The sequence below is a fragment of the Amblyraja radiata genome, chromosome 45, assembly GCF_010909765.2.
Source record: "Amblyraja radiata isolate CabotCenter1 chromosome 45, sAmbRad1.1.pri, whole genome shotgun sequence".
Classification (NCBI taxonomy): Eukaryota; Metazoa; Chordata; class Chondrichthyes; order Rajiformes; family Rajidae; genus Amblyraja; species Amblyraja radiata.
The window spans coordinates 6,010,578-6,031,988 of NC_046000.1; the positions used below are offsets into that span (position 1 = coordinate 6,010,578).

The following is a 21,411-nucleotide window of genomic DNA, read 5'->3' on the forward strand; positions in this document are numbered from 1 at the left end:
GGGTCTCTGGCTCCGTGATGCTGCAAATACCGTAGCACCACCGTGTAGCGCTTCACTCTGGGCGGTTTTGCTGCTGTTTTATATCAATGGTGGGAAAGTCCAACAACGCAATGGGTGCAGAACAAAGTTAATGATTCAATGTCGCCTTTATGATTATTTAGTGACTTCACAATGCCTCCCGCCCGGGTAACTGACTTTAATGACACAACCACATGCGATTTGTACAATAACCTCCGTTAGGTTAAAGGCCATTGGCAATTCTCAGCTGGGGTTACACTTCTAAAAGGAGCAGTGGTGGTGTCACCTCACACCCAAGCAGACAGACTGCACTCCCAGGATTTGGGTTCAGCGCTGAGGGGCAAATTAGACCCTCAAATACGATTTTTCTCAAGCTGGAGTCAGTGGGCATCCCAGCTGGGGAGGGGGTGGGAGGGACACACACTCAATCTCAAAAACGGACGTAACCCCATGCAGTTTTGGCCAGTCAGTAGCTACATTTTCTTCCAGCCAGTCTGCATCTGCTCAGCCATCATATAAAACAACAACCATTCAACATATACAATTCTTAAAGGATTGGACAGGCTCGAGGCAGGAAAAATGTTCCCCATGTTGGGGGAGTCCAGAACCAGGGGTCACAGTTTATGAATAAGGGGTCGGCCACTTAGGACTGAGATGAGGAAAAACGTTTTCACGCAGGGTGTTGTGAATCTGTGGAATTCTCTGCCACAGAAGGCAGTGGAGGCCAATTCACTGGATGTTTTCAACAGAGAGTTAGATTTAGCTCTTGGGGGCTAACAGAATCAAGGGATATGTGGAAAAAGCAGGGACGAGGTCCTGATTTTGGATGATCATATTGAATGACGGTGCTGGCTCAAAGGGCTGAATGGCCTACTCCTGCATCTATTTTCCATGTTTCTATGCATGTATTTTCTATGTTTCTGTTTTTTTCAGAAGAAGGGTCCAGACCTGAAACGTCACCTGTCCATGTTCTCCAGAAATGCTGCCTGAGCGGCTGAGTTACTCCAGCACTTTGTGTCTCCTTTTGTTAACCAACATCTGCAGTTCCTTGTGTAGGAAGGAACTGCAAATGCTGGCTTATCCCGAAGACACACACAAAAAGCTGGAGTAACTCAGCGGGCAGGCAGGCAGGCAGCCTCTCTGGAGAATAGGAATAGGTGACGTTTCGGGATGAGGCCCTTCTTCAGTTCCTCGTGTCTCTATAATTGGAGGACATAGTTTTGCAGTAAGGGGTTAGACGAGGGAGGGCATGTCGAATACTCGTTCAGGTAACGGATCTTGGAATTTCTCTACTTCAATGGCAATGAAGGATGAATTCAAGGCCAAGGTGTTCTGCTTTTTGTTCCACGGGACTGAGGCAGAGTTTGGAGAAGTGGAGTTAAGGCAAGGATCCTATCAACCATCACATTATATATTATATATTATATAATATATTATAGCTGAACACAGCCTCAAAGTGCAGCTTTTACCCTGGTCAACCTCTGCTCCTGTGCTCAATGCTTTCTTTAGTCGACAAAATGGTTCAGGTTAATGCACAATTAAAACATGTATGTGTCACGCAGCCAGAGAAACAAAATAAAGGCCTTGAACATCTTCCAAATGCCGGGGGGGCAGCGGTAGAGTTGCTGCCTTATAGCGTTTGCAGCACCAGGGACCCAGGTTCGATCCCGGCTACGGGCGCTGTCTATACGGAGTTTGTACGTTCTCCCCGTGACCGCGTGGGTTTTCTCCAAGATCTTCGGTTTCCTCCCACACTCCAAAGACGTACTCTTTGGTTTGGAGGTTAGTTTGGTTCGAAGTGTAAATTGTCCCCAGTGTGTGTAGGATAGTGTGAATGTGCGGGGATGGCTGGTCTGTGTAGACTCGGTGGGCCGAAGGGCCTGTTTCCGCGCTGCATCTCTAAGCTAAACCACTGCATGATGACTAAAGACAACACACCCTGGGCTAATATTCGCATGCAGAGATCAAACAAAGACAGCCCGACTAGCAGGGAGCAGAAAACAAAGATTAGTCTGAGTCAGCGTCTGCCAGGGAAGAGAAAAGAAAAAAACCCCAAACCTACCCTTATCAAATGATAGATTATAAATGAAAGATTACAGATTGTTCTATCATGGCTACAAACGGCAGGTAAGATTGTCACAATTGCCTGCAAATATATCCTCCGAAAGATGCAGACTCCCATCAAATCTAAAGCAACTTCTCTAAAAGGGCTGGGGGGGGGTTTAGAAAGTGTTGCGAGATCCGATGGTTAAAAGGGAACCGGGTTTCTGGCAAGTACAAATTTACAGATGGACTTGAGCTAGACAAGCAGGGCTGTTACAATCCTGCCACTGAATTGTATCTTGGTTTTAATACTCTCCCTGCTTTGAAGCTGAATGAGTCAATTCAAACAAGGAGAGGAGGCTTAATACTATTTGTTTTTTTCTTCTAAAAACGAAATATTATTGTTTCAACCACCGTGATCAGGGTCAATTGCCTGATTAAGTGAATATCTTCTGTAAAGCATAAACTGCTGCCTCAGCAGGTCAGTGGAGAACTTCCCTTCACAAAACCATGCTGGTTCTGTCCGATGAAGTCATGTTTATCCAAGTGCCCCGTTAGTGTTTCTTTAATAATTGTCTCTAACATTTTACCCACCACCGATGTTAGACTAACCGGTCTATAGTTACCCGCCTTCTGTTTACTTCCTTTTTTAAATATAGGTGTTACATTGGCCATTTTCCAATCCACTGGGACCGTTCCTGCCTCCAGGGAGTTTTGGAAAATTATCACCAATGCATCCACAATCCCCACCGCTATCTCCCTCAAGACCCTTGGATGTAATCCATCAGGCCCAGGGGATTTATCCTCCTTCAGTCTCATTAATTTCCCTAATACCACCTCCTTGGTGATCTTAATAGTATTTAGCTCCTCCATTCCTACCGCCCCCTGTTTATCCAGCGTTGGAATATTTTTTGTGTCTTCTATGGTGAAGACTGATACAAAATACTCGTTTAATGCCTTTGCCATTTCCATGTTCCCCACCAACAACTCTCCAGTCTCACCCTCCAATGGACCAACGTTCACCTTAGCCACCCTTTTTCTTTTTATATAGCTATAAAAACTCTTACTATTAGTTTTTATGTTGTTCGCTAAATTCCTTTCATAGTCTATTTTCCCCGTCTTAATTAATCTCTTAGTTATTTTTTGCTGACCTTTAAATGCTTCCCAATCCTCTACCCTCCCACTATCTCTGGCTACCTTATATGCCCTTGCCTTCAGCCGAATACTATCCTTTATAGTTTTACTGAGCCATGGCTGACTGTTCTTACCCTTACCCCTTTTTTTCTTCATATCTTCTGTAAAGCATAAACTGCTGCCTCAGCAGGTAAGTGGGGAAAAGTGCTGAAAGTTGGTCAACTCGAAGGCCTGTTTCGCTCATTGTAATCTCCTGACCCGCCACCAGCAGCAGCCAGAGTTTTCACAGTGAGAACATCTGCTTGAAGTAGCAGGGAGTACTGGACTTTGCCCAGTCCATCACAGGTATCGATGTCGCCGTTACAGTTAGAGCGGCCTCAAGAAGTGACTAATATCAACCACCCTAGTGAGACCACACCTGGAGTATTGTGTGCAGTTTTGGTCCCCTAATTTAAGGAAGGACATTCTTGCTATTGAGGGAGTGCAGCGTAGGTTAATTCCCGGGATGGCGGGACTGTCATATGCTGAGAGAATGGAGCAGCTGGGCTTGTACACTCTGGAGTTTAGAAGGATGAGAGGCAATCTCATTGAAACGTATAAGATTGTTAAGGGTTTGGACACGCTAGAGGCAGGAAACATGTTCCCGATGTTGGGGGAGTCCAGAACTAGGGGCCACACAGTTTAAGAGTAAGGGGTCAGCCATTTAGAACGGAGACGAGGAAACATTTTTTCTCACAGAGTGGTGAGTCTGTGGAATTCTCTGCCTCAGAGGGCGGTGGAGGCCGGTTCTCTTAAAAATAGTGGAGTCCGGGGATATGGGGAGAAGGCAGGAACGGGGTACTGATTCACAGCCATGATCACATTGAATGGCGGTGCTAGCTTGAAGGGCCGAATTGCCTACTCCTGCACCTATAGTCTATTGACCCCCTGAATTTTATCATTTTGCCTGAATACTTTGGATGAATGACTAGTTCTCATGTTCTAGGAGCAGAATTAGGCCATTCGGCCCATCTACACCCACCATTCAATCATGGCTGATCTATCTTTCCCTCTCAACCCCATTCTCCTGCCTTCTCCCCATAACCCCCGACACTCGCACTAATCAAGAATCTGCCAATCTCCGCCTTAACAATATCCACTGACTTGGCCTCCACAGCCGTCTGTGGCAATGAATTCCACAGATTCGCCACCCTCTGACTAAAGAAATTCCTCCTCATCTCCTTTCTAAAGTTACGTCCTTTTATTCTGCGGGTGTGGCCTCTGGTCCTAGACTCTCCCGCGAATGGAAACATCCTCTCCACATTCACTCCATCCAGGTCATTCACTATTCCCTAAGTTTCAATTCAGTAGGTACCCCCTTGAAATATAGAAAAAAGGTGGAGTAGGCCATTCCGCCCATCGAGCCAGCACCGCCATTCATTATGGTCATGCTGATCATCCAGAATCAGTACCCCGTTCCTGCTTTCTCCACATATCCCTTGATTCCGTTGAGGATACTGATTGGGGATGATTCCTTGAGCCTCTTGCCCAGAGTAGGGGAATCGAGGACCAGAGGACATATGTTTAAAGTGAAGGGGAAAAGATAAAATAGGAGGTACACAAAAATGCTGGAGAAACTCAGCGGGTGCAGCAGCATCTATGGAGCGAAGGAAATATGCAACGTTTCGGGCCGAAACCCTTCTTCAGACTGAGTTTCTCCAGCATTTTTGTGTACCTTCGATTTCCAGCATCTGCAGTTCCTTCTTAAACACAAGATATAATAGGAACCTGAAGGGTAACCTTTTCACACAAAAGGTGGGTGTATGGAACAAGCTGAGGCAGGGACTATGCCAAAGTTTAAAAAAAAACAAGAGCAGCAGTGGCGCAGCAGTAGAGTTGGGTTCGATCCTGACTACGGGCGCTGTCTGAACGGACTTTGTACCCTCTCCCTGTGATCGCATGGGTTTTCTCCGGGTGCTTCAGTTTCCTCCCACACTCCAAAGACGTGCGGGTTTGTGGGTTAATTAGCTTCAGTAAAATGGTAAACTTCCCCTTGTGCGTGTAGGAGAGAGCTAGCCGTTCGGGTGATCAGTGGGCTGAAGGGCCTGTTTCCACATCACATGTCTACAGCAGCGGCAATCATGGTGAAATACTGGAACATGAGATATAAAGCAGTTTTCTTACTTGGATCTTTGAGCCTCTTCACATTTCGGCTTTCTTTGAAATATTCTCCCAGACTGCTCCTGTTTAGAGACAGGACAAAATGTAGGACATTAATGTATGACTGAGATAACAGTTGCACCTAAATAATATTTTTCATCACTGTAGCCCTGTAGAAATATACAAATGGGGAGAAGGCAGGAGAATGGGGTTGAAAAGATAGATCAGCATGAAAACAAGGGTCACACAGTTTAAGAATAAGGGGGAGGCCATTTAGGACTGAGATGACTGAGGAAAAACCTTTTCACCCAGAGAGTTGTGAATCTGTGGAATTCTCTGCCACAGAAGGCAGTGGAGGCCGACTCACTGGATGTTTTCAAGAGAGTTAGATACAGTACTTAGGGCTAAGGGAATCAAGGGATATGGGGAGAAAGCAGGAATGGGGTACTGATTCTGGATGATCAGCCATCATCCTATTGAATGACGGTACTGGCTCGAAAAGTTTTTCCTCATCTCAGTCCAAAATGGACGACCCCTTATTCTTAAACTGTGACCCCTGGTTCTGGACTCCCCCAACATAGGGAAACATTTTCCTGCATCTAGCCTGTCCAGTCCCTTAAGAATGTTATATGTTTCTATCAGATCCCCTCTCATCCTTCTAAGTTCCAGGAATACAAGGCCAGTCGATCCATTCTTTCATCATATGTCAGTTCCGACATCCCGTGAATTAACCTGGTGAACCTAGGCTGCACTCCCTCAATAGCAAGAAACTATTTGGTGATTGCGGTGCTGGCTCGAAGGGCCAAATGGCCTACTCCTGCACCTATTGTCTATTCAAGCGCATGCCCAGACATCATCAAACATAAAAAATAGGTGCAGGAGTAGGCCATTCGGCCCTTTCAGCCTGCACCGCCATTCAATATGATCATGGCTGATCATCCAACGCAGTATCCCATCCCTGCCTTCTCTCCATACCCCCTGATCCCATTAGCCACAAGGGCCACATCTAACTCCCTCTTAAATATAGCCAATGAACTGGCCTCAACTACCTTCTGTGGCAGAGAATTCCACAGATGTTGTTATAGTTTCCATCTCCACGATCCACTCACAGAGCGTTCTGTGGGTTTCAACCGCTCTGAGTAAAGAATAATTCTTCCCCAGATCCCCTCTAAACCTCATCATCTCCACCATAAACTCTACCATCCAGCAACATTGGCACAGCTGGTAGAGCTGCTGCCTCACAGCACTAGAGACCAGGGTTCAATCATGACCTCAGGTGTGTGTGTGTGTGTGTGTGTGTGTGTGTGTGTGTGTGTGTGTGTGTGTGTGTGTGTGTGTGTGTGTGTGTGTGTACGTGTGTGTACGTGCGCATGTGCGTACGTGTGTGTGTGTACGTGCGTGCGCCTGCGTGTGTGTGTGTACGTGTGTGTGCGCAAGTGCGTACGTGTGTGTGTGTGTGCGTGTGCGCATGTGCGTACGTGTGTGCGTGTGCGCGCATGTGCGTACGTGTGTGTTTGTGCGCGCGCATGTGCGTACGTGTGTGTGCGTACGTGCGTGCGCGCGTGTGTGTACGTGCGTGCGCGCGTGTGTGTGTGCGTGTGCGCGCATGTGCGTACGTGTGTGTTTGTGTGCGCGCATGTGCGTACGTGTGTGTGTGTGTGTGTACGTGCGTGCGCGTGTGTGTGTGTGTGTGTACGTGCGTGTGTACGTGTGTGTGTGTGTATATTTATAGAGTTTGCATGTTCTCTGTGACCATGTGGGTTTCCTCTGGGTGCTCCGGTTTCCTCCCACATCCCCATGATGTGCGGGGTTGTAGGTTAATTGGCCTCTGTAAATTGTACCTTATAAGTAGAGTGGATGAGAAAGTGGGATAACACGAAACTAATGTGAACGAGTTGGTGTGGACTCGGGGGGGGGGGGGCAAAGGGTCTGTTTCGATGCTGTATCGCTAAATTAAACCTACACTATGGGAAAAAGTTTCTGATCAACAACCCCATTTCCCCCCCCATTAATTTTGCACATTTCTCAGTCTCCTCTGCTCCAAGGAAAATGGAGTTTCCTCTCACACTCCAAAGGCGTACAGTTTTGTAGGTGAATTGGCTTGGCATAAGTGTAAATTGTCCCTAGTGTGTGTGGGATAGTGTTAGTGTGTGGGAATCGCTGGTCAGTGTGGACTCGGTGGGCCGAAGGGCCTGTTCCAGCGCTGTATCTTTAAACTAAACTTGCTCCATATTCCTTTCCTGAGCATTTACACGTCTGTGAAAATTGGACCGCCATGTGTGAACGATGGCAAAGGTGTTCTTGCCCATCGTGGACAACCTCCTCTCCCATCACTTCAATTCTAAAATGGTTTGTTCAGCAGTGGACTAACCTGGCGGGGTTCTGTTGTGTAAAGGGGATACTCAGCGAGCAGCAGGCCGTATCATGATAAGCATCTAGCAGTCCCTGCCTGTCCGTCGAATCGTATACAGAGTAGTACCTGCAAGTGATGACAAGCAGAGTGAACAAGCGTTTTACTGAAGTGACCTATTCCTTTTACAGGTGATAGATGCACGAAATAGACCTGTGCATCACCTGTTTTAGAGAATGGGGGGAAAAGTAAAATTAAAATTAAAAAGCCGGTAATTACCGGACGCATGATTTGAAAAATAGCAGATTTTTATTTTTATTTTATTCCCCCCCCCCCCCATTCTTTAAAACAGACCCATTCTATAATATAGCCTAGTACAAAAGGCTACAGCCTGCAGGTTGTCTGAGTTCTAACAATAAAGCTGAATAGGTGAAGACTGGAAAATGCTGGACTGAAGAATGCTGAACAGGAACAAACATCAAAACATGTCTAGATAATAGATCTAGTTAGTTAGACAAAAATGCTGGAGAAACTCAGCGGGTGAGGTAGCATCTATGGAGCGAAGGAAATAGGCAATGTTTCGACTCGAAACGTTGCCTATTTCCTTCGCTCCATAGATGCTGCCTCACCCGCTGAATTTCTCCAGCATTTTTGTCTACCTTCGATTTTCCAGCATCTGCAGTTCCTTCTTAAAGATCTAGTTAGTTATTGCGAATGTGTACCACACAGTTGCTGAAGTTGAAGTTGTGACTGGTAGTACTCATGCTCTCTGATGAAAGTGATAAGTATTGTACCGAAAGCAGACAAAAATGCTGGAGAAACTCAGCGGGTGCGGCAGCATCTACGGAGCGAAGGAAATAGGCAACGTTTGGGGCCGAAACCCTTCTTCAGACTGATGTGAGGGTGAGGAGGGGGCGGGAAGAAGAAAGGAAGAGGTGGAGCGAGTGGGCGGAGGGAGAGCTGAGAAGGGGGGGAGACAGTAAGGACTGCCTGAAATTGGAGAAGTCAATAATGTTCATACCGCTGGGGTGCAAATTGCCCAAGCAAATATGAGGTGCTGCTCCTCCAATTTACGGTGGTCCTCACTCTGGCCATGGAGGAGGCCCAGGACAGAAAGGTCGGATTCGGAATGGGAGGGGGAGTTGAAGTGCTGAGCCACCGGGAGATCAGGTTGGTTATTGCGAACCGAGCGGAGGTGTTGGGCGAAACGATCACCAAGCCTACGCTTGGTCTCACCGATGTAGAGCAGCTGACACCTAGAGCAGCGGATGCAATAGATGAGGTTGGAGGAGGTGCAGGTGAACCTCTGCCGCACCTGGAAAGACTGCTTGGGTCCTTGAATGGAGTCAAGGGGGGAGGTAAAGCGACAAGTGTAGCATTGTATTGATATCGGATTTCTGGCCAGTAAAAATAATTGTACGATAAAGCAGCAGTGGCTTTTAGCAGAGATTCTTAGACACATTCTATAATTTATTTTGATCGCCGTGCAATGTTCACCTGAGCTCAAGGCTACTTACTGCTGAATGAAACGTGTCACAATGACCTTGATTTCCTCTGTACCAAAGTAACTGCCCTGTTAATGACAAGCAAACCGCAGGTTAATAGAGCACAACAGATCATCCAAGACTCTTGAGTAGTTAACATGAGCACTTCTAACTATTCTTTTTTTGCAAGAAGTGAAATAATGAAACCATATATACTTATAGATTCCCCCAGCCCCCCCCCCCCCCCCCCCCCCCCCCAAGTGACTTACGATGCACGTGTTACTACTTAAGTGCTAATGGACATAAAGAGCTGGAGTAACTCAGCAGGTCAGGCAGCATCTCTGGAGAAAAGGAATAGGTGACGTTTTGGGTTGAGACCCTTCTTCAGACTGGTTCAGACACCGACTAAGGGTGCTGTCTGTATGGAGTTTGCACGTTCTCCCCGTGACACCGGGTTTTCTCCGAGATATTTCGTTTCCTCCCACACTCCAAAGACGTGCAGGTTTGTAGGTTAATTGGCTTGGGTTTGTATACTTGGTGTAAATATAAATTGTCCCTAGTGTGCGTTGGCTTGTGTTAATGTGCGGAGATCGCTGGTCAGCACAGACTCGGTGGGATGAAGGGCCTGATTCCGCGCTGTGTCACTAGGGGCGCCGCACGAGTGGCAGCCCCGCCAACGGTCTGTCTGTTTCTTGTTTTTTTTGTAGTGCGTGTTAAAAGTTCGTGTAAATGTTCTCCAGTTTGTTTTATGTGGGGGTCGGGAAACTTTTTATTTCAGTTTCTTATCTTCCCGGAGATGCGATTATTTTCCGGATGGCATCTCCGGTCTACCATCGATGGAGCTGGAGGCCTCCTTGCACTGACTTTGAGCCCTACCGCAGGGGTCAAATTCCACCCATCGATCGGCCACGGACGTCCCGGTGAGGTAGAGATTGGCCGCCTCTCCCAGCCTGGGATCGCTCCAACTGTGGACTTTACCACCGTGAGATCGCAGTCTTGGGAGAGACTGTGGATGTCGGGAGCTCCAACGATGCAGAGGTTCGACCAGCCCCGACGCGGGGTTCGATAGGCAGCACGGGGGAGCTGAGATCCCCCGATGCAGGAGCTTTTTTTCGCCTTCCATCACAGTGAGGAATGTGGAGGAGTCAATGTGGTGGATGTTCATGTTAAAATGTATTTTGTGTGTTCTGTTGCCTTTTTATTTCAGAGGGAGTTAGATGTGGCCCTTGTGGCTAAAGGGATCAGGGGGTATGGGGAGAAGGCAGGTACAGGATACTGAGTTAGATGATCAGCCATGATCATATTGAATGGCGGTGCAGGCTCGAAGGTCCGAATGGCCTACTCCTGCACCTATTGTCTATGTTTCTGTTTCTATTTGTATGACTGTATGGCAAATGAAATTCCTCGTATGTTGCAAAACATACTTGGCTAATAAAGTATGATTGTGATTGTGAAACTAAACTAAAACAAAACCTCTACAGTCTGAAGAAGGGTCTCGACCCGAAACGTCACCCATTCATTCTCTCCAGAGATGCTGCTGCCTGTCCTGCCGAGTTACTCCAGCTTTTTGTGTCTACCTTCAGTGCATTAACATCGTACCTTGCAAGAAGGAAGTGTGGTCGGTGTTTCAACGTCAAAGGAAATTGGAGGCGGAAGGTCATGGCCGTCCTGTGTGAAGAAAGCCCAGAGTCAGTCTGGAGAATCGACCATTGCTGCAGAACCTCAGTACTTCAACTATTAAATGCTCATTCTATTGGGAACCCTGACAAAGGTAATGCAATGAAACTGTGAACGGCCCGGCAAATCTATGCTGGCACCCACCTATCTTTACACCGAACCTATATAACCATATAACAATTACAGCACGGAAACAGGCCATCTCGGCCCTTCTAGTCTGTGCCGAACACGTATTCTCCCCTAGTCCCATCCACCTGCACTCAGACCATAACCCTCCATTCCTTCCCCGTCCATATACCGATCCAATTTATTTTTAAATGATAAAATCGAACCTGCCTCCACCACTTCCACTGGAAGCTCATTCCACACAGCTACCACTCTCTGAGTAAAGAAGTTCCCCCTCATGTTCCCCCTAAACTTTTGTCCCGTAATTCTCAAGTCATGTCCTCTTGTTTGAATCTTCCCTACTCTCAATGGGAAAAGCTTATCCACGTCAACTCGGTCTATCCCTCTCATCATTTGAAAGACCTCTATCAAGTCCCCCCTTAACCTTCTGCGCTCCAAAGACCTAGCCCCAAGCACCTGTTAAGAACCTGTCCCAACCCTTTATATCAGAAGATTTCTTCAGTCTGAAGGGTTTCGGCCCAGGGGGGCACCCATTCCTTCTCTCCAGAGATGCTGTCTGTCCCGCTGAGTTACCCCAGCATTTTGTGTCCGTCTCCAACACTTGATATCCTTCCCACATTCCCATGAAATGCCCCCAGATTCTACCACGTAGCAATATACAGTGGCCATTTAACCTACCAACCAGCACATTGTTCAGATGTGGCAACACCCAGGGGGAAACTACGTGGTCACAGGGAGAGCCTGCAAACTCCACAAACATCCAGAGGTCAGGATTGAACCTAGATCACTGGAGCCATGAAGCAATGGGTTTTCTAGCTGTGCCACACTAGGTTCTTGACTATTTTGTTTACAAAGTCACCAAGATGATTTCATCCTGCTTTGAAACATTAGGTTTAAAAGTCTAATTACATTCCAACGTTACTTTTTAAGAGATTAGTGATACAGCATGGAGACGGGCCCTTCGGCCCACCAAGTCCATGCCGGCCATTGATCACAGTAGTTCCGTATTCATTCACTTTCTCATCCACTTCCTACACATTAAGGGGCAATTTACAAGGGGCCAATTAACCTACAAACCCTGCACGTCATTGGGATGTGGGAGGAAACCGGAGCACCCGGAGGAAGCTCACGCTGTCACTGGGATAATGTGCAAATTCCTATTGGTGGCGCAGTGGTAGAGTTTCTGCCTCACAGTGCCAGAGACCCGGGTTCGATCCCGACTACTGTCTGCATGGAGTTTGCACGTTCTCCCCGTGAGCTGCGTGGGTTTTCTCCAACATCTTCGGTTTCCCCCCCACACTCCAAAGACATACAGGTTTGTAGGTTAATCGGCATGGTATAAATGTTGTGTATAGGATACTGTTCATGTACAGGGATCGCTGGTCGGTGCGGACTCGGTGGGCCGAAGGGCCTGTTTCCGCTCAGTGTAAAAAATGGAGTTTGCACTAAAGTAGAAGCAGATTTAAAATTAAATGATTAAATTCAAATTTCTAAATTCAAAGAACAAATCAAGATCTCCTCGTTACCCTGTCAGCGTTGTGATGTTTGAAGTGTTAGCTCCACCCACTCCACCACTAACTGACTCCCAACTCTGGGCAATGCCTCAAATCCATCATTCATCTACAGAAACCCGCCAGCAATGTACTCACCAGTCTGAGCAGCTTTGGAAATTTTTCCCTGACCGAACTGTCAAACATTGCAAAGGAGAGAAGTGAAACAAAGTAACAGTTTTTAAAATTGGCGAGGAAAGTTCCATCAAAACATTGCCAAAGGTCAGAGTGGCCCCACAGTCAATTCCCAGCCGACAAGCCCCCTTCCCCTCCCCTCTCCACCGCAGCTCAGTCACACACACAGACCCCACTGGATGCCAACTGATTGTCTGAAGACCTAAAATGTCACCCATTCCTTCTCTCCAGAGATGCTGCCTGACCCGCTGAGTTACTCCAGCTTTTTGTGTCTATCTTTGCAGTTCCTTCCTTCACCTGAATTACATGTCTACTGGCTCCATGCTCAAGACCAAAGAACCCTTTTTCCTCAATTGAGAGAACTCTTTAGACTGTTTACTAGACGAGGGGTGACGTGTACAAAATGGCCAGAACTGTTCTGAAGATCACACTGATCATGCTCCAGTGGGGAAATCAGGTCCCACACACTAAATTAAGAGAGTCATTTAACTACTTGGCTTGGTGGCAAGACGTGACATTAAATAGAACCACCAAGCTACACAGAATGCCCCGAAATATCACCTGTCCACTCACTCCGTAGATGCTGCCTGACCCGCTGTTCCTCCAGCAGCGTGTGTTATGCTAGAATCCTTGTTGGTGTTGCTGTTCACACTGATGTGGTGGTCTCCTTAGGTTTCAGGGAGCTTTTAGTTATAGTTTAAATAAAGGCCATCTTGTTCTAGCTCTGCATGCTCTGACAGTCCAGAGCAAAGTAACTTCCCGTTAACTATTTAAACCAACAGATCTCAGGCTGCTCCCTCACTCTTTTGCACTAAACGAGATTCCCTTTGGGCCCCATATCTGAGGAAGGACGTGCTGTCTCTGGAGAGGATCCAGAAGTGGTTTACAAGAACGATCCCAGGAATGACTGGGTCAACATATGATGAGCGTTTGTCGGCGCTGGGCCTGTACTCGCTGGAGTTTAGAAGGATGATGGGGGACCTCATTGAAACGTACCAAATAGTGAAAGGCCTGGATAGAGTGGATGTGGAGAGGATGTTTCCACTAGTGGGCGAGTCTAGGACCAGAGGTCACAGCCTCAGAATTAAAGGACGTTCCTTTCGGAAGGAGATGAGGAGGAATTTCTTTAGTCAGAAATGGTGAATCTGTGGAATTCTTTGCCACAGGTGGCTATGGAGGCTAAGTCAACAGATATTTTTAAAGCACAGATTGATAGATTCTTGATTAGTGCGGGTGTCAGGGGTTTAGGGAGAAGGCAGGAAAATGGGGTTTGGAGAGAGAGATAGATCAGCCATGATTAACTGGCAGAGCAGACTTGAAGGGCTGAATGGCCTAATTCTGCTCCTATCATTTATGACCTTATGGTGTATCTGTACACTGTAAATGGCTTGCTTGTAATCATGCATTGTCCTTCCGCTGACTGGATAGCACGCAACAAAAGCTTTTCACTGTACCTTGGTACACGTGACAGTAAACTGAACTGAGAATAATCTATTGAGATATGTGGAGAGTCTCCTCATAATCACCTAGCTGGTGAAGACCTTTAGAATATTGCAGCAGCATCATTCTGCACATCCGAGGCTGCATGAGATAGCTACTAGAAGAAACAGTCAGGATTTGGGAGGCTTTGTTAGAAGTGAGTGCTGATTCAAGACATCCATGATAGATCATTTAAAAATACCTAAAGCCCCCAAATTGCAGAAAATCTATTGAAAGGTTTCACAGCACTTTAGCCTACAATGGCAGAGAGCTTTTAGTTGGTCTATTTGGGCTACATTAAAACCATTTCCAAAGGCCTCAAATCCATGAAGCAATTTACAGTGGTGGAATGAAGGGGAGAAAAATAATCAGCACAGATTTATCTTCCATTCTCGTGGGCAGAATTAAAATCCTCATTTGCAGCATTCAAATCATTCTATTCTATTCATAGAGTGATATAGTGTTGAAACAGGCCCTTCGGCCCACTTGCCCACACCGGCCAATATGTCCCAATCCCATCTGCCCGCGTTTGGTCCATATCCCTCCAAACCTGTCCTATCCATGTACCTGTCTAACTGTTTCTTAAATGTTGGGATAGTCCCAGCCTCAACTACCTTCTCTGGCAGCCTGTTCTGTACACCCACCACCCTTTGTTTGTAAAAGTCACCCCTCAGATTCCTATTAAATCTTTTCCCCTTCAGCTTAAACCCATTCTCTGGTCATCTATTCACCTACTCTAGGCAAGAGACTCTCTACCCGATCTATTCCTCTCATGATCGTATACACCTCTATACGATCACCCCTCATCCTCCTGCGCTCCAAGGAACAGAGTCCCAGCCTGCTCAACCTCTCTCTATATTTCGGACCCTCTAGTCTAGCATTCTCAATGGGTTTCGAATATGTAGCGTAGCAGAATAATTATTCACACCGCTCCTCACCAACCCAGGAGCCTGCAATTTGCCAAAATGAACCAGTGAATATTCTGTTTGGAAGTGGTCAATTTAGCTGCAGTGGCGGTTAGGACCGTCTCAGACAAATGTAAAATTAGTAAGCCAGCCTGCGTGGGCCAACGAGAAGCAGCACTGCCTCCAGTCTCATTCACATTTAGTTTCCATTTACTTACCGCGCTGACACTCACCTGAACACGGGTGATAGTGTACAGGATCAATGTTGGAAAAAGAGATGATTAGTTAGGATTGGGAAGGGAGAGGGATTAAGGCAGTGTGAGATCACCACAGTGCCAGTTACTAATTGCGTTGAAATGAACACTGTAAACACACAGGGAGCAAACAAAAGCAAAAACTGGGTGGCAAATCTAGAAAATGATTTCTAAAAAAGGCCTCGATAAGGGATGGGGCGAGAGGTTAAGGAGCATGAACAAGAGGATGTGGAAGGCAGTGGGAGATAAGAGGGCAGATTGAAGAACTGCTGTCCAAAGAATTATTCGATTGCCTTTATCGATCTTATTTAAAATTAAGTTACCAACATTGTGCAAAATTAATGGTGCTATGCCTCTGAATTTTCCTCGCAAAGGCAGATTAAAAAGATAAATGTTGTTGCTCCAGCTTGTCGTTTAATTGTCAAAACTTGAGGCTGCAGGCGTTGCGTGAAATATTCTCTCTCTGGCCGATCTGCCGGGGAAGACGGCTCAACTGGTCAGACTCTCAGAGCAGTTGCAAAAGCCAAGAATGTACCAAAGCCACATGATCACCCCTCTGCTTTGAAGGCCAATGCACGGCTGTGCCTGTCTTAGGTTGTCCCTCTCTGGAGGAATCTTACCCGTCACTGGCTAACCAGCCTTCTTCACTGGCCACAAGGAAGAATGTCGATCCACTTCAGATGTCAATGACCATTGCGCATGGTGGCCCCGAGTCTTCTTTTATACGTACAAATATAAAAAGTCGTTGATGTGTAAAATTTGTCACAGGCTTGCCAAAGTAAGAGTTGATTCATTCGTGTGACCATTGGCTTTTGAGAGCATTCAGAGCTTTTTACAGCTATGCAAGGAGTCGACTGCCAGGGAGCTCTGATAAACGACACTTCCACAAGCCTTTGCAGCCTCCAACCTCAACACTTTATCCGTTTTAACCAGGAACCAGGAAAATGAAGTACAAACTACAACTTCTTTAGAATGCAGTTCTTCACAATTTGCCCCCCAAAAATGGAGAATTAGATACTAATCTGTGTTTTCATCATCAGATCTAATTGATTTTGAAAATAGGAAATGCTTTCAAAAAGTTCTAAACCATCTGCAGATCAGACCTGGTGGGAAAAATATTGACTTTCAATTTAGCAATCGCCAGCATTATCTACCTGTACACATATACTGGATAAATGATGATAATAGTGAACTTTGTCAGCTCCATTGCTATACAAAGTAAACACATTGGTGAGGAGTAAATTAGTTTTAAATTGGGATATACTCCGGGGGGGAGGTGGGGGGGGGGGAAGGAATGCAGTGAGCACCATTGGCAAAGCCTCATCCCGAAAGGAAAGCAGAACAGGAGGTCCTTCTACTGACCTGACGTAGGTAGCCTGATCCCGAAAGTTTCCACAAAGAGGATTCCCTTCCAACCAAAGTTCCTCCAGCTTGAAGCCTTTTATTTTGTCCAGATCTCTTTCGGATTTGAGCTAAACAGAGATTCACGTAGCATTGTTCTTACAGAGTACTGCAATGCCATCCATAAAACTAAAGTCACTATCCACGCTCCCAGACTCACCCCTCGGCTATCTATTTAAAACTGCAGCTTGAGGGGGGCAATACTTGACTGGATAAGTTAAAGCCAAGGTAACGCAATTAAAAACAAATGTTGTTTTATCACCACTATTTCACATTGCATGGCAAGGGCAACAGATCGCTGCAAACATTGTGTGTGCGCAGCTTTGCGTACCATGAATTCTCACTGTTGGGCAGCACGGTAGAGCTACTGCCTCACAGCGCCCGCCAGAGAATCGTGTTCGATCCTGACCACGGGTGCTGCCTGTGCGGAGTTTGTACGTTCTCCCCGTGGGTTTCCGCCGAGATCTTCGCTGGCCGGCGCGGACTCGGTGGGCCAAAGGGCCTGTTTCCGCGCTGTACCTTTAAACTAAACTAATCCTTCGTCCCGAATTTGGGAGACCTGTACACATTTCACTATTGGTTTCTGACTTTCGGTGAACGCAAGCCATTAAAATAATAACCACTCCACATAAAAGTCAATGGTGTGAAAACCATGGTAGTTTGGGAGTTCAGCCTGTTTGAGGATGAAAGGTAAAAAATATTAAGTAAGAACAGGTAGACAAAAATGCTGGAGAAACTCAGCGGGTGAGGCAGCATCTATGGAGCGAAGGAAATAGGCGACGTTTCGGGAGACCCGAAACGTCGCCTATTTCCTTCGCTCCATAGATGCTGCCTCACCCGCTGAGTTTCTCCAGCATTTTTGTCTACCTTCGATTTTCCAGCATCTGCAGTTCCTTCTTGAACAAGAGAAGGAACAGGTGTTATTTCTAGCTTGCTCATCACATTGCAGAGTTACTTATTACATTTGTACATTTGTACATTTCTGACATTTGGTACATTTCCACCAAATATATGTAATGTGTGAACTGTTCTGCATTCTTTTAATAATTGTAAGAATCAGTGCAGTTCGTTAATTGTTCCCTGAGCAGTCGATAAGATGCCAGCACACATGCCAGCATTTCTCAGCTCCTGGCATAAGGAATCTTACAACAAATTAAAGTGTATTGCACATAAAACAAACCCTCCATGAAACAATAGCCTGGAATTAAGATTCATTCCTGCGTCCCCACTATGGATATAGAAACATAGAACATAGGTGCAGGAGTAGGCCATTCGGCCCTTCGAGCCTGCACCGCCATTCAATATGATCATGGCTGATCATCCAACTCAGTATCCCATCCCTGCCTTCTCTCCATAACCCCTGATCCCTTTAGCCACAAGGGCCACATCTAACTCCCTCTTAAATATAGCCAATTAACTGTGGCCTCAACTACCTTCTGTGGCAGAGAGTTTCAGAGATTCACCACTCTCTGTGTGAAAAATGTTTTTCTCATCTCGGTCCTAAAGGATTTCCCCCTTATCCTTAAACTGTGACCCCTTGTTCTGGACTTCCCCAACATCGGGAACAATCTTCCTGCATCTAGCCTGTCCAACCCCTTAAGAATTTTGTACGTTTCTATAAGATCCCCCCTCAATCTTCTAAATTCTAGCGAGTACAAGCCGAGTCTATCCAGTCTTTCTTCATGTGAAAGTCCTGACATCCCAGGACTCTCTCTCTCATGCCAAATGATGGTTGATGGTTAGCCTGGACTCAGTGATGGGATGTGCTTCAATGCTGTATCTCTATTCTCCCCACTGTTAGCTAACCTCGTAGCCACAACCTTGTACAAGCTATTTAATTAATATCATTACAAGCAGTCAATCCCATTCTCACCCATCAGCTTTTAGACCAGAGATACAGTACAGTACAGTACAGTGCGGAAACAAGCCAGACTGTGCCGACCAGCGATCACCCCATACACTGGCACTAACCTACACACTAGGGACAATTTACAATTATACCAAAGCCAATTCATTTACAAACCTATACATCTTTGGATTGTGGGGGGGGGGGGGGAAACCGGAGCACCCGGAGAAAACCCACGCGGTCACAGGGAGAAGGTACAAATAGCGTAGTCAGGATCGGACTGAGACTTGTTTATTGGCAAACATTAGTCGTAAAGTCATAGACAATAGACAATAGGTGCAGGAGTAGGCCATTCGATCCTTCGAGCCAGCACCGCCATTCACTGTGATCATGGCTGATCATCCCCAATCAGTACCCCGTTCCTGCCTTCTCCCCATATCCCATGACTCCGCTATCTTTAAGAGCCCTATCTAGCTCTTCCTTGAAAGCATCCAGAGAACCGGCCTCCACCGCCCACTGAGGCAGAGAATTCCACAGACTCGCCACTCTCTGTGGGGAAAAAGCATTTCCTCGTCTCCGTTCTAAATGGCTTACCCCTTATTCTTAAACTGGGGTCATACAGTGTGGAAACAGGCCCTTCGGCCAAACTTGCCCATGCCGACCATTCTACACTAGTCCCACCTGCCCGCTTTTGGCCCGCATCCCTGTAAACTTACCCAATCCATCTACCGGTATAAATGCTTCTTAAATGCTGCGATTGTCCCTGCCTCAACTACCTCCACCGGCAGTTTTGTGTAAAAAAAGTTACCTCTCAGGTTCCCATTATATATAAACCCCCCCCCCTTACGCCACAAGTAACAAGCACTTTAACCATCCTTCCTCCATCCTATTTCCGTTCTTTAATATTCACAACAATAAAAAGATACGTAAATGTTCCTTACAAAGTGGTTAGGTGAAGAATAGCAAACAAAAAGATGAAAGGCAACAATTATTTAACCAGAAATGTTTGAGGATCCTCTGATTTAGGCAGTGGGCAATGGCAATCGGCTAGGCAGGATTATGCAACGATATTTCTGGTCATTAACCCACACGTACCTCATTTCTGGAAAGATTCAAAATTTTCAAACCAGGTGCTTTAGAAATCAAGTCTGTCAGGTCCTCTAATCTGTACAGCTTGTTATTGCCCAGGTTGAGAGAGAGCAGCTGGAAAATAGTACACAAATTACAATGGTGTTTGCTCTGTCCAAGCATACGAGACAATAAGATACACACACACACACATAAAATGCTGGAGTATATCAGCGGGACAGGCAACAATCCAGAGATGCTGCCTGTCCCGCTGAGTTACTCCAGCATTTATGAGTTTCTATCTTCGGTGTAAGCCAGCATCTGCAGTTCCTTCCGACACATGATAAGTACTACTGCTGCGCGTATTGTGTTCAGTTTTGGTCACCGTGTTATAGGAAAGATGTTGTCAAGCTGGAAAGGGTGCAGAGAAGATTTACGAGTATATTGCCAGGAGTCGAGGGACTGAGCTTTAGGGAGAAGTTGAGGAAGCTTGGTCTTTATTCCTTGGAGCACAGGATGATGAGGGGTGAACTTATAGAGATGTAATCTTATAGAGGTGTATAAGATCATGAGAGGAATACATAGGATTATTTCTGGAGCACAGGAGGATGAAGGGTGAACTCATAAAATGATGAGAGGTTTAGATCGGGTAAATGCACAATATTTTGCCCAGAGTAGGGGAATCGAGAACCAGAGGGCATAGGTTGAAGGTGAGGCAGGGGGGGTGGTGGGTGTATGGAACTAGCTGCCAGAGGAGGTAGCTGAGGCAACCGGAGGAGGTACGATCGCAATGTTTAAGAGACATTTGGACAGGTACATGGATAGGACAGGTTAAGAGGGAAATGGGCCAAACGCAGGCAGGTGGGACTAGTGTAGATGGGACATGTTGGTCGGTGTGGGCAAGTTGGGCTGAAGGGCCCATTTACACGCTGTATCACTCTAGAAGTTCAAAATGGCTGCCTAAACTTTCCCCATCAGCGAGGATCCTTGGAAAATGTGCACTGCTATACAGGGACACATGACAATAAACTCACTTGAACTTGAACTTGAACTGCTTACCTCTGGAATATTTTCTTCTATTATTTTGACAACGGTGCTCATGGAATTCCTTCTGTTTAACACCACTTCAATATTCTGGGAGACAAGGTCTGGACAAACAAAATTCAACATTAAATTCAACATTAAATAGAGATGCTGCTTCTCTTCAATGGGAGTAAGAAGCGTGCCATCTTCTTCTTGTGAATGAAACACAAGCCAAAGCAATAGTTCGATCTCAAGCCGGGTGTTGAGCAGCCAGGTTGTTGTCTGTGTTGGCGTCAATGTCTGCCTGCCAGGCCCTGACACAGCTCCATTTGGTGGGTGGTAGAGCGGGCACCCAGAGATGACATGGTTGGCTGTCTGTTGTTCTGCTCCGCATTCACAGGCTGGGCTCTGGCGGAGGGAGACCCCATCTATCTCCACACGCTGATATTGAAACACCCAACTCCAGTACCAAGTCTGTTGAGCTTCACCCATGCTCCTCTGGGGAGGTCAGACACACTTTAATAAGTGTGCCATCAACTCCAGGAATAAGACATTTACAAGTTAGACACAAATAGCTGGAGTAACTCAGTGGGACAGGCAGCATCTCTAGAGAGAAGGAATGGGTGACGTTTCAAATGGAGACCCTTCTTCAGACTGTAGGGTCTCGACCCGAAACGTCACCCATTCCTTCTCTCTGGAGATGCTGCCTGTCACGCTGAGTTACTCCAGCATTTTGTGTCTATCTTCGGTTTAAACCAGCCTCTGCAGTTCCTTCCTAC

General features: G+C 46.4%; 1 protein-coding gene across 1 annotated transcript in view; it reads right to left on the bottom strand.

The window, feature by feature from the left end:
* The window catches only part of nxf1 (nuclear RNA export factor 1), a gene marked incomplete at its 5' end in the record, with an annotated part of 82,569 nt that overhangs the window by 13,013 nt on the left and 48,145 nt on the right, over positions 1-21,411 (bottom strand). The window contains 8 exons of the mRNA XM_033015215.1: positions 5,359-5,417; positions 7,706-7,813; positions 9,202-9,257; positions 10,768-10,836; positions 12,621-12,657; positions 16,657-16,766; positions 19,637-19,744; positions 20,669-20,757. Of these exons, the coding sequence (XP_032871106.1) occupies positions 5,359-5,417; positions 7,706-7,813; positions 9,202-9,257; positions 10,768-10,836; positions 12,621-12,657; positions 16,657-16,766; positions 19,637-19,744; positions 20,669-20,757 (636 nt within the window). The remainder of the gene's footprint in view (positions 1-5,358; positions 5,418-7,705; positions 7,814-9,201; positions 9,258-10,767; positions 10,837-12,620; positions 12,658-16,656; positions 16,767-19,636; positions 19,745-20,668; positions 20,758-21,411) is intronic.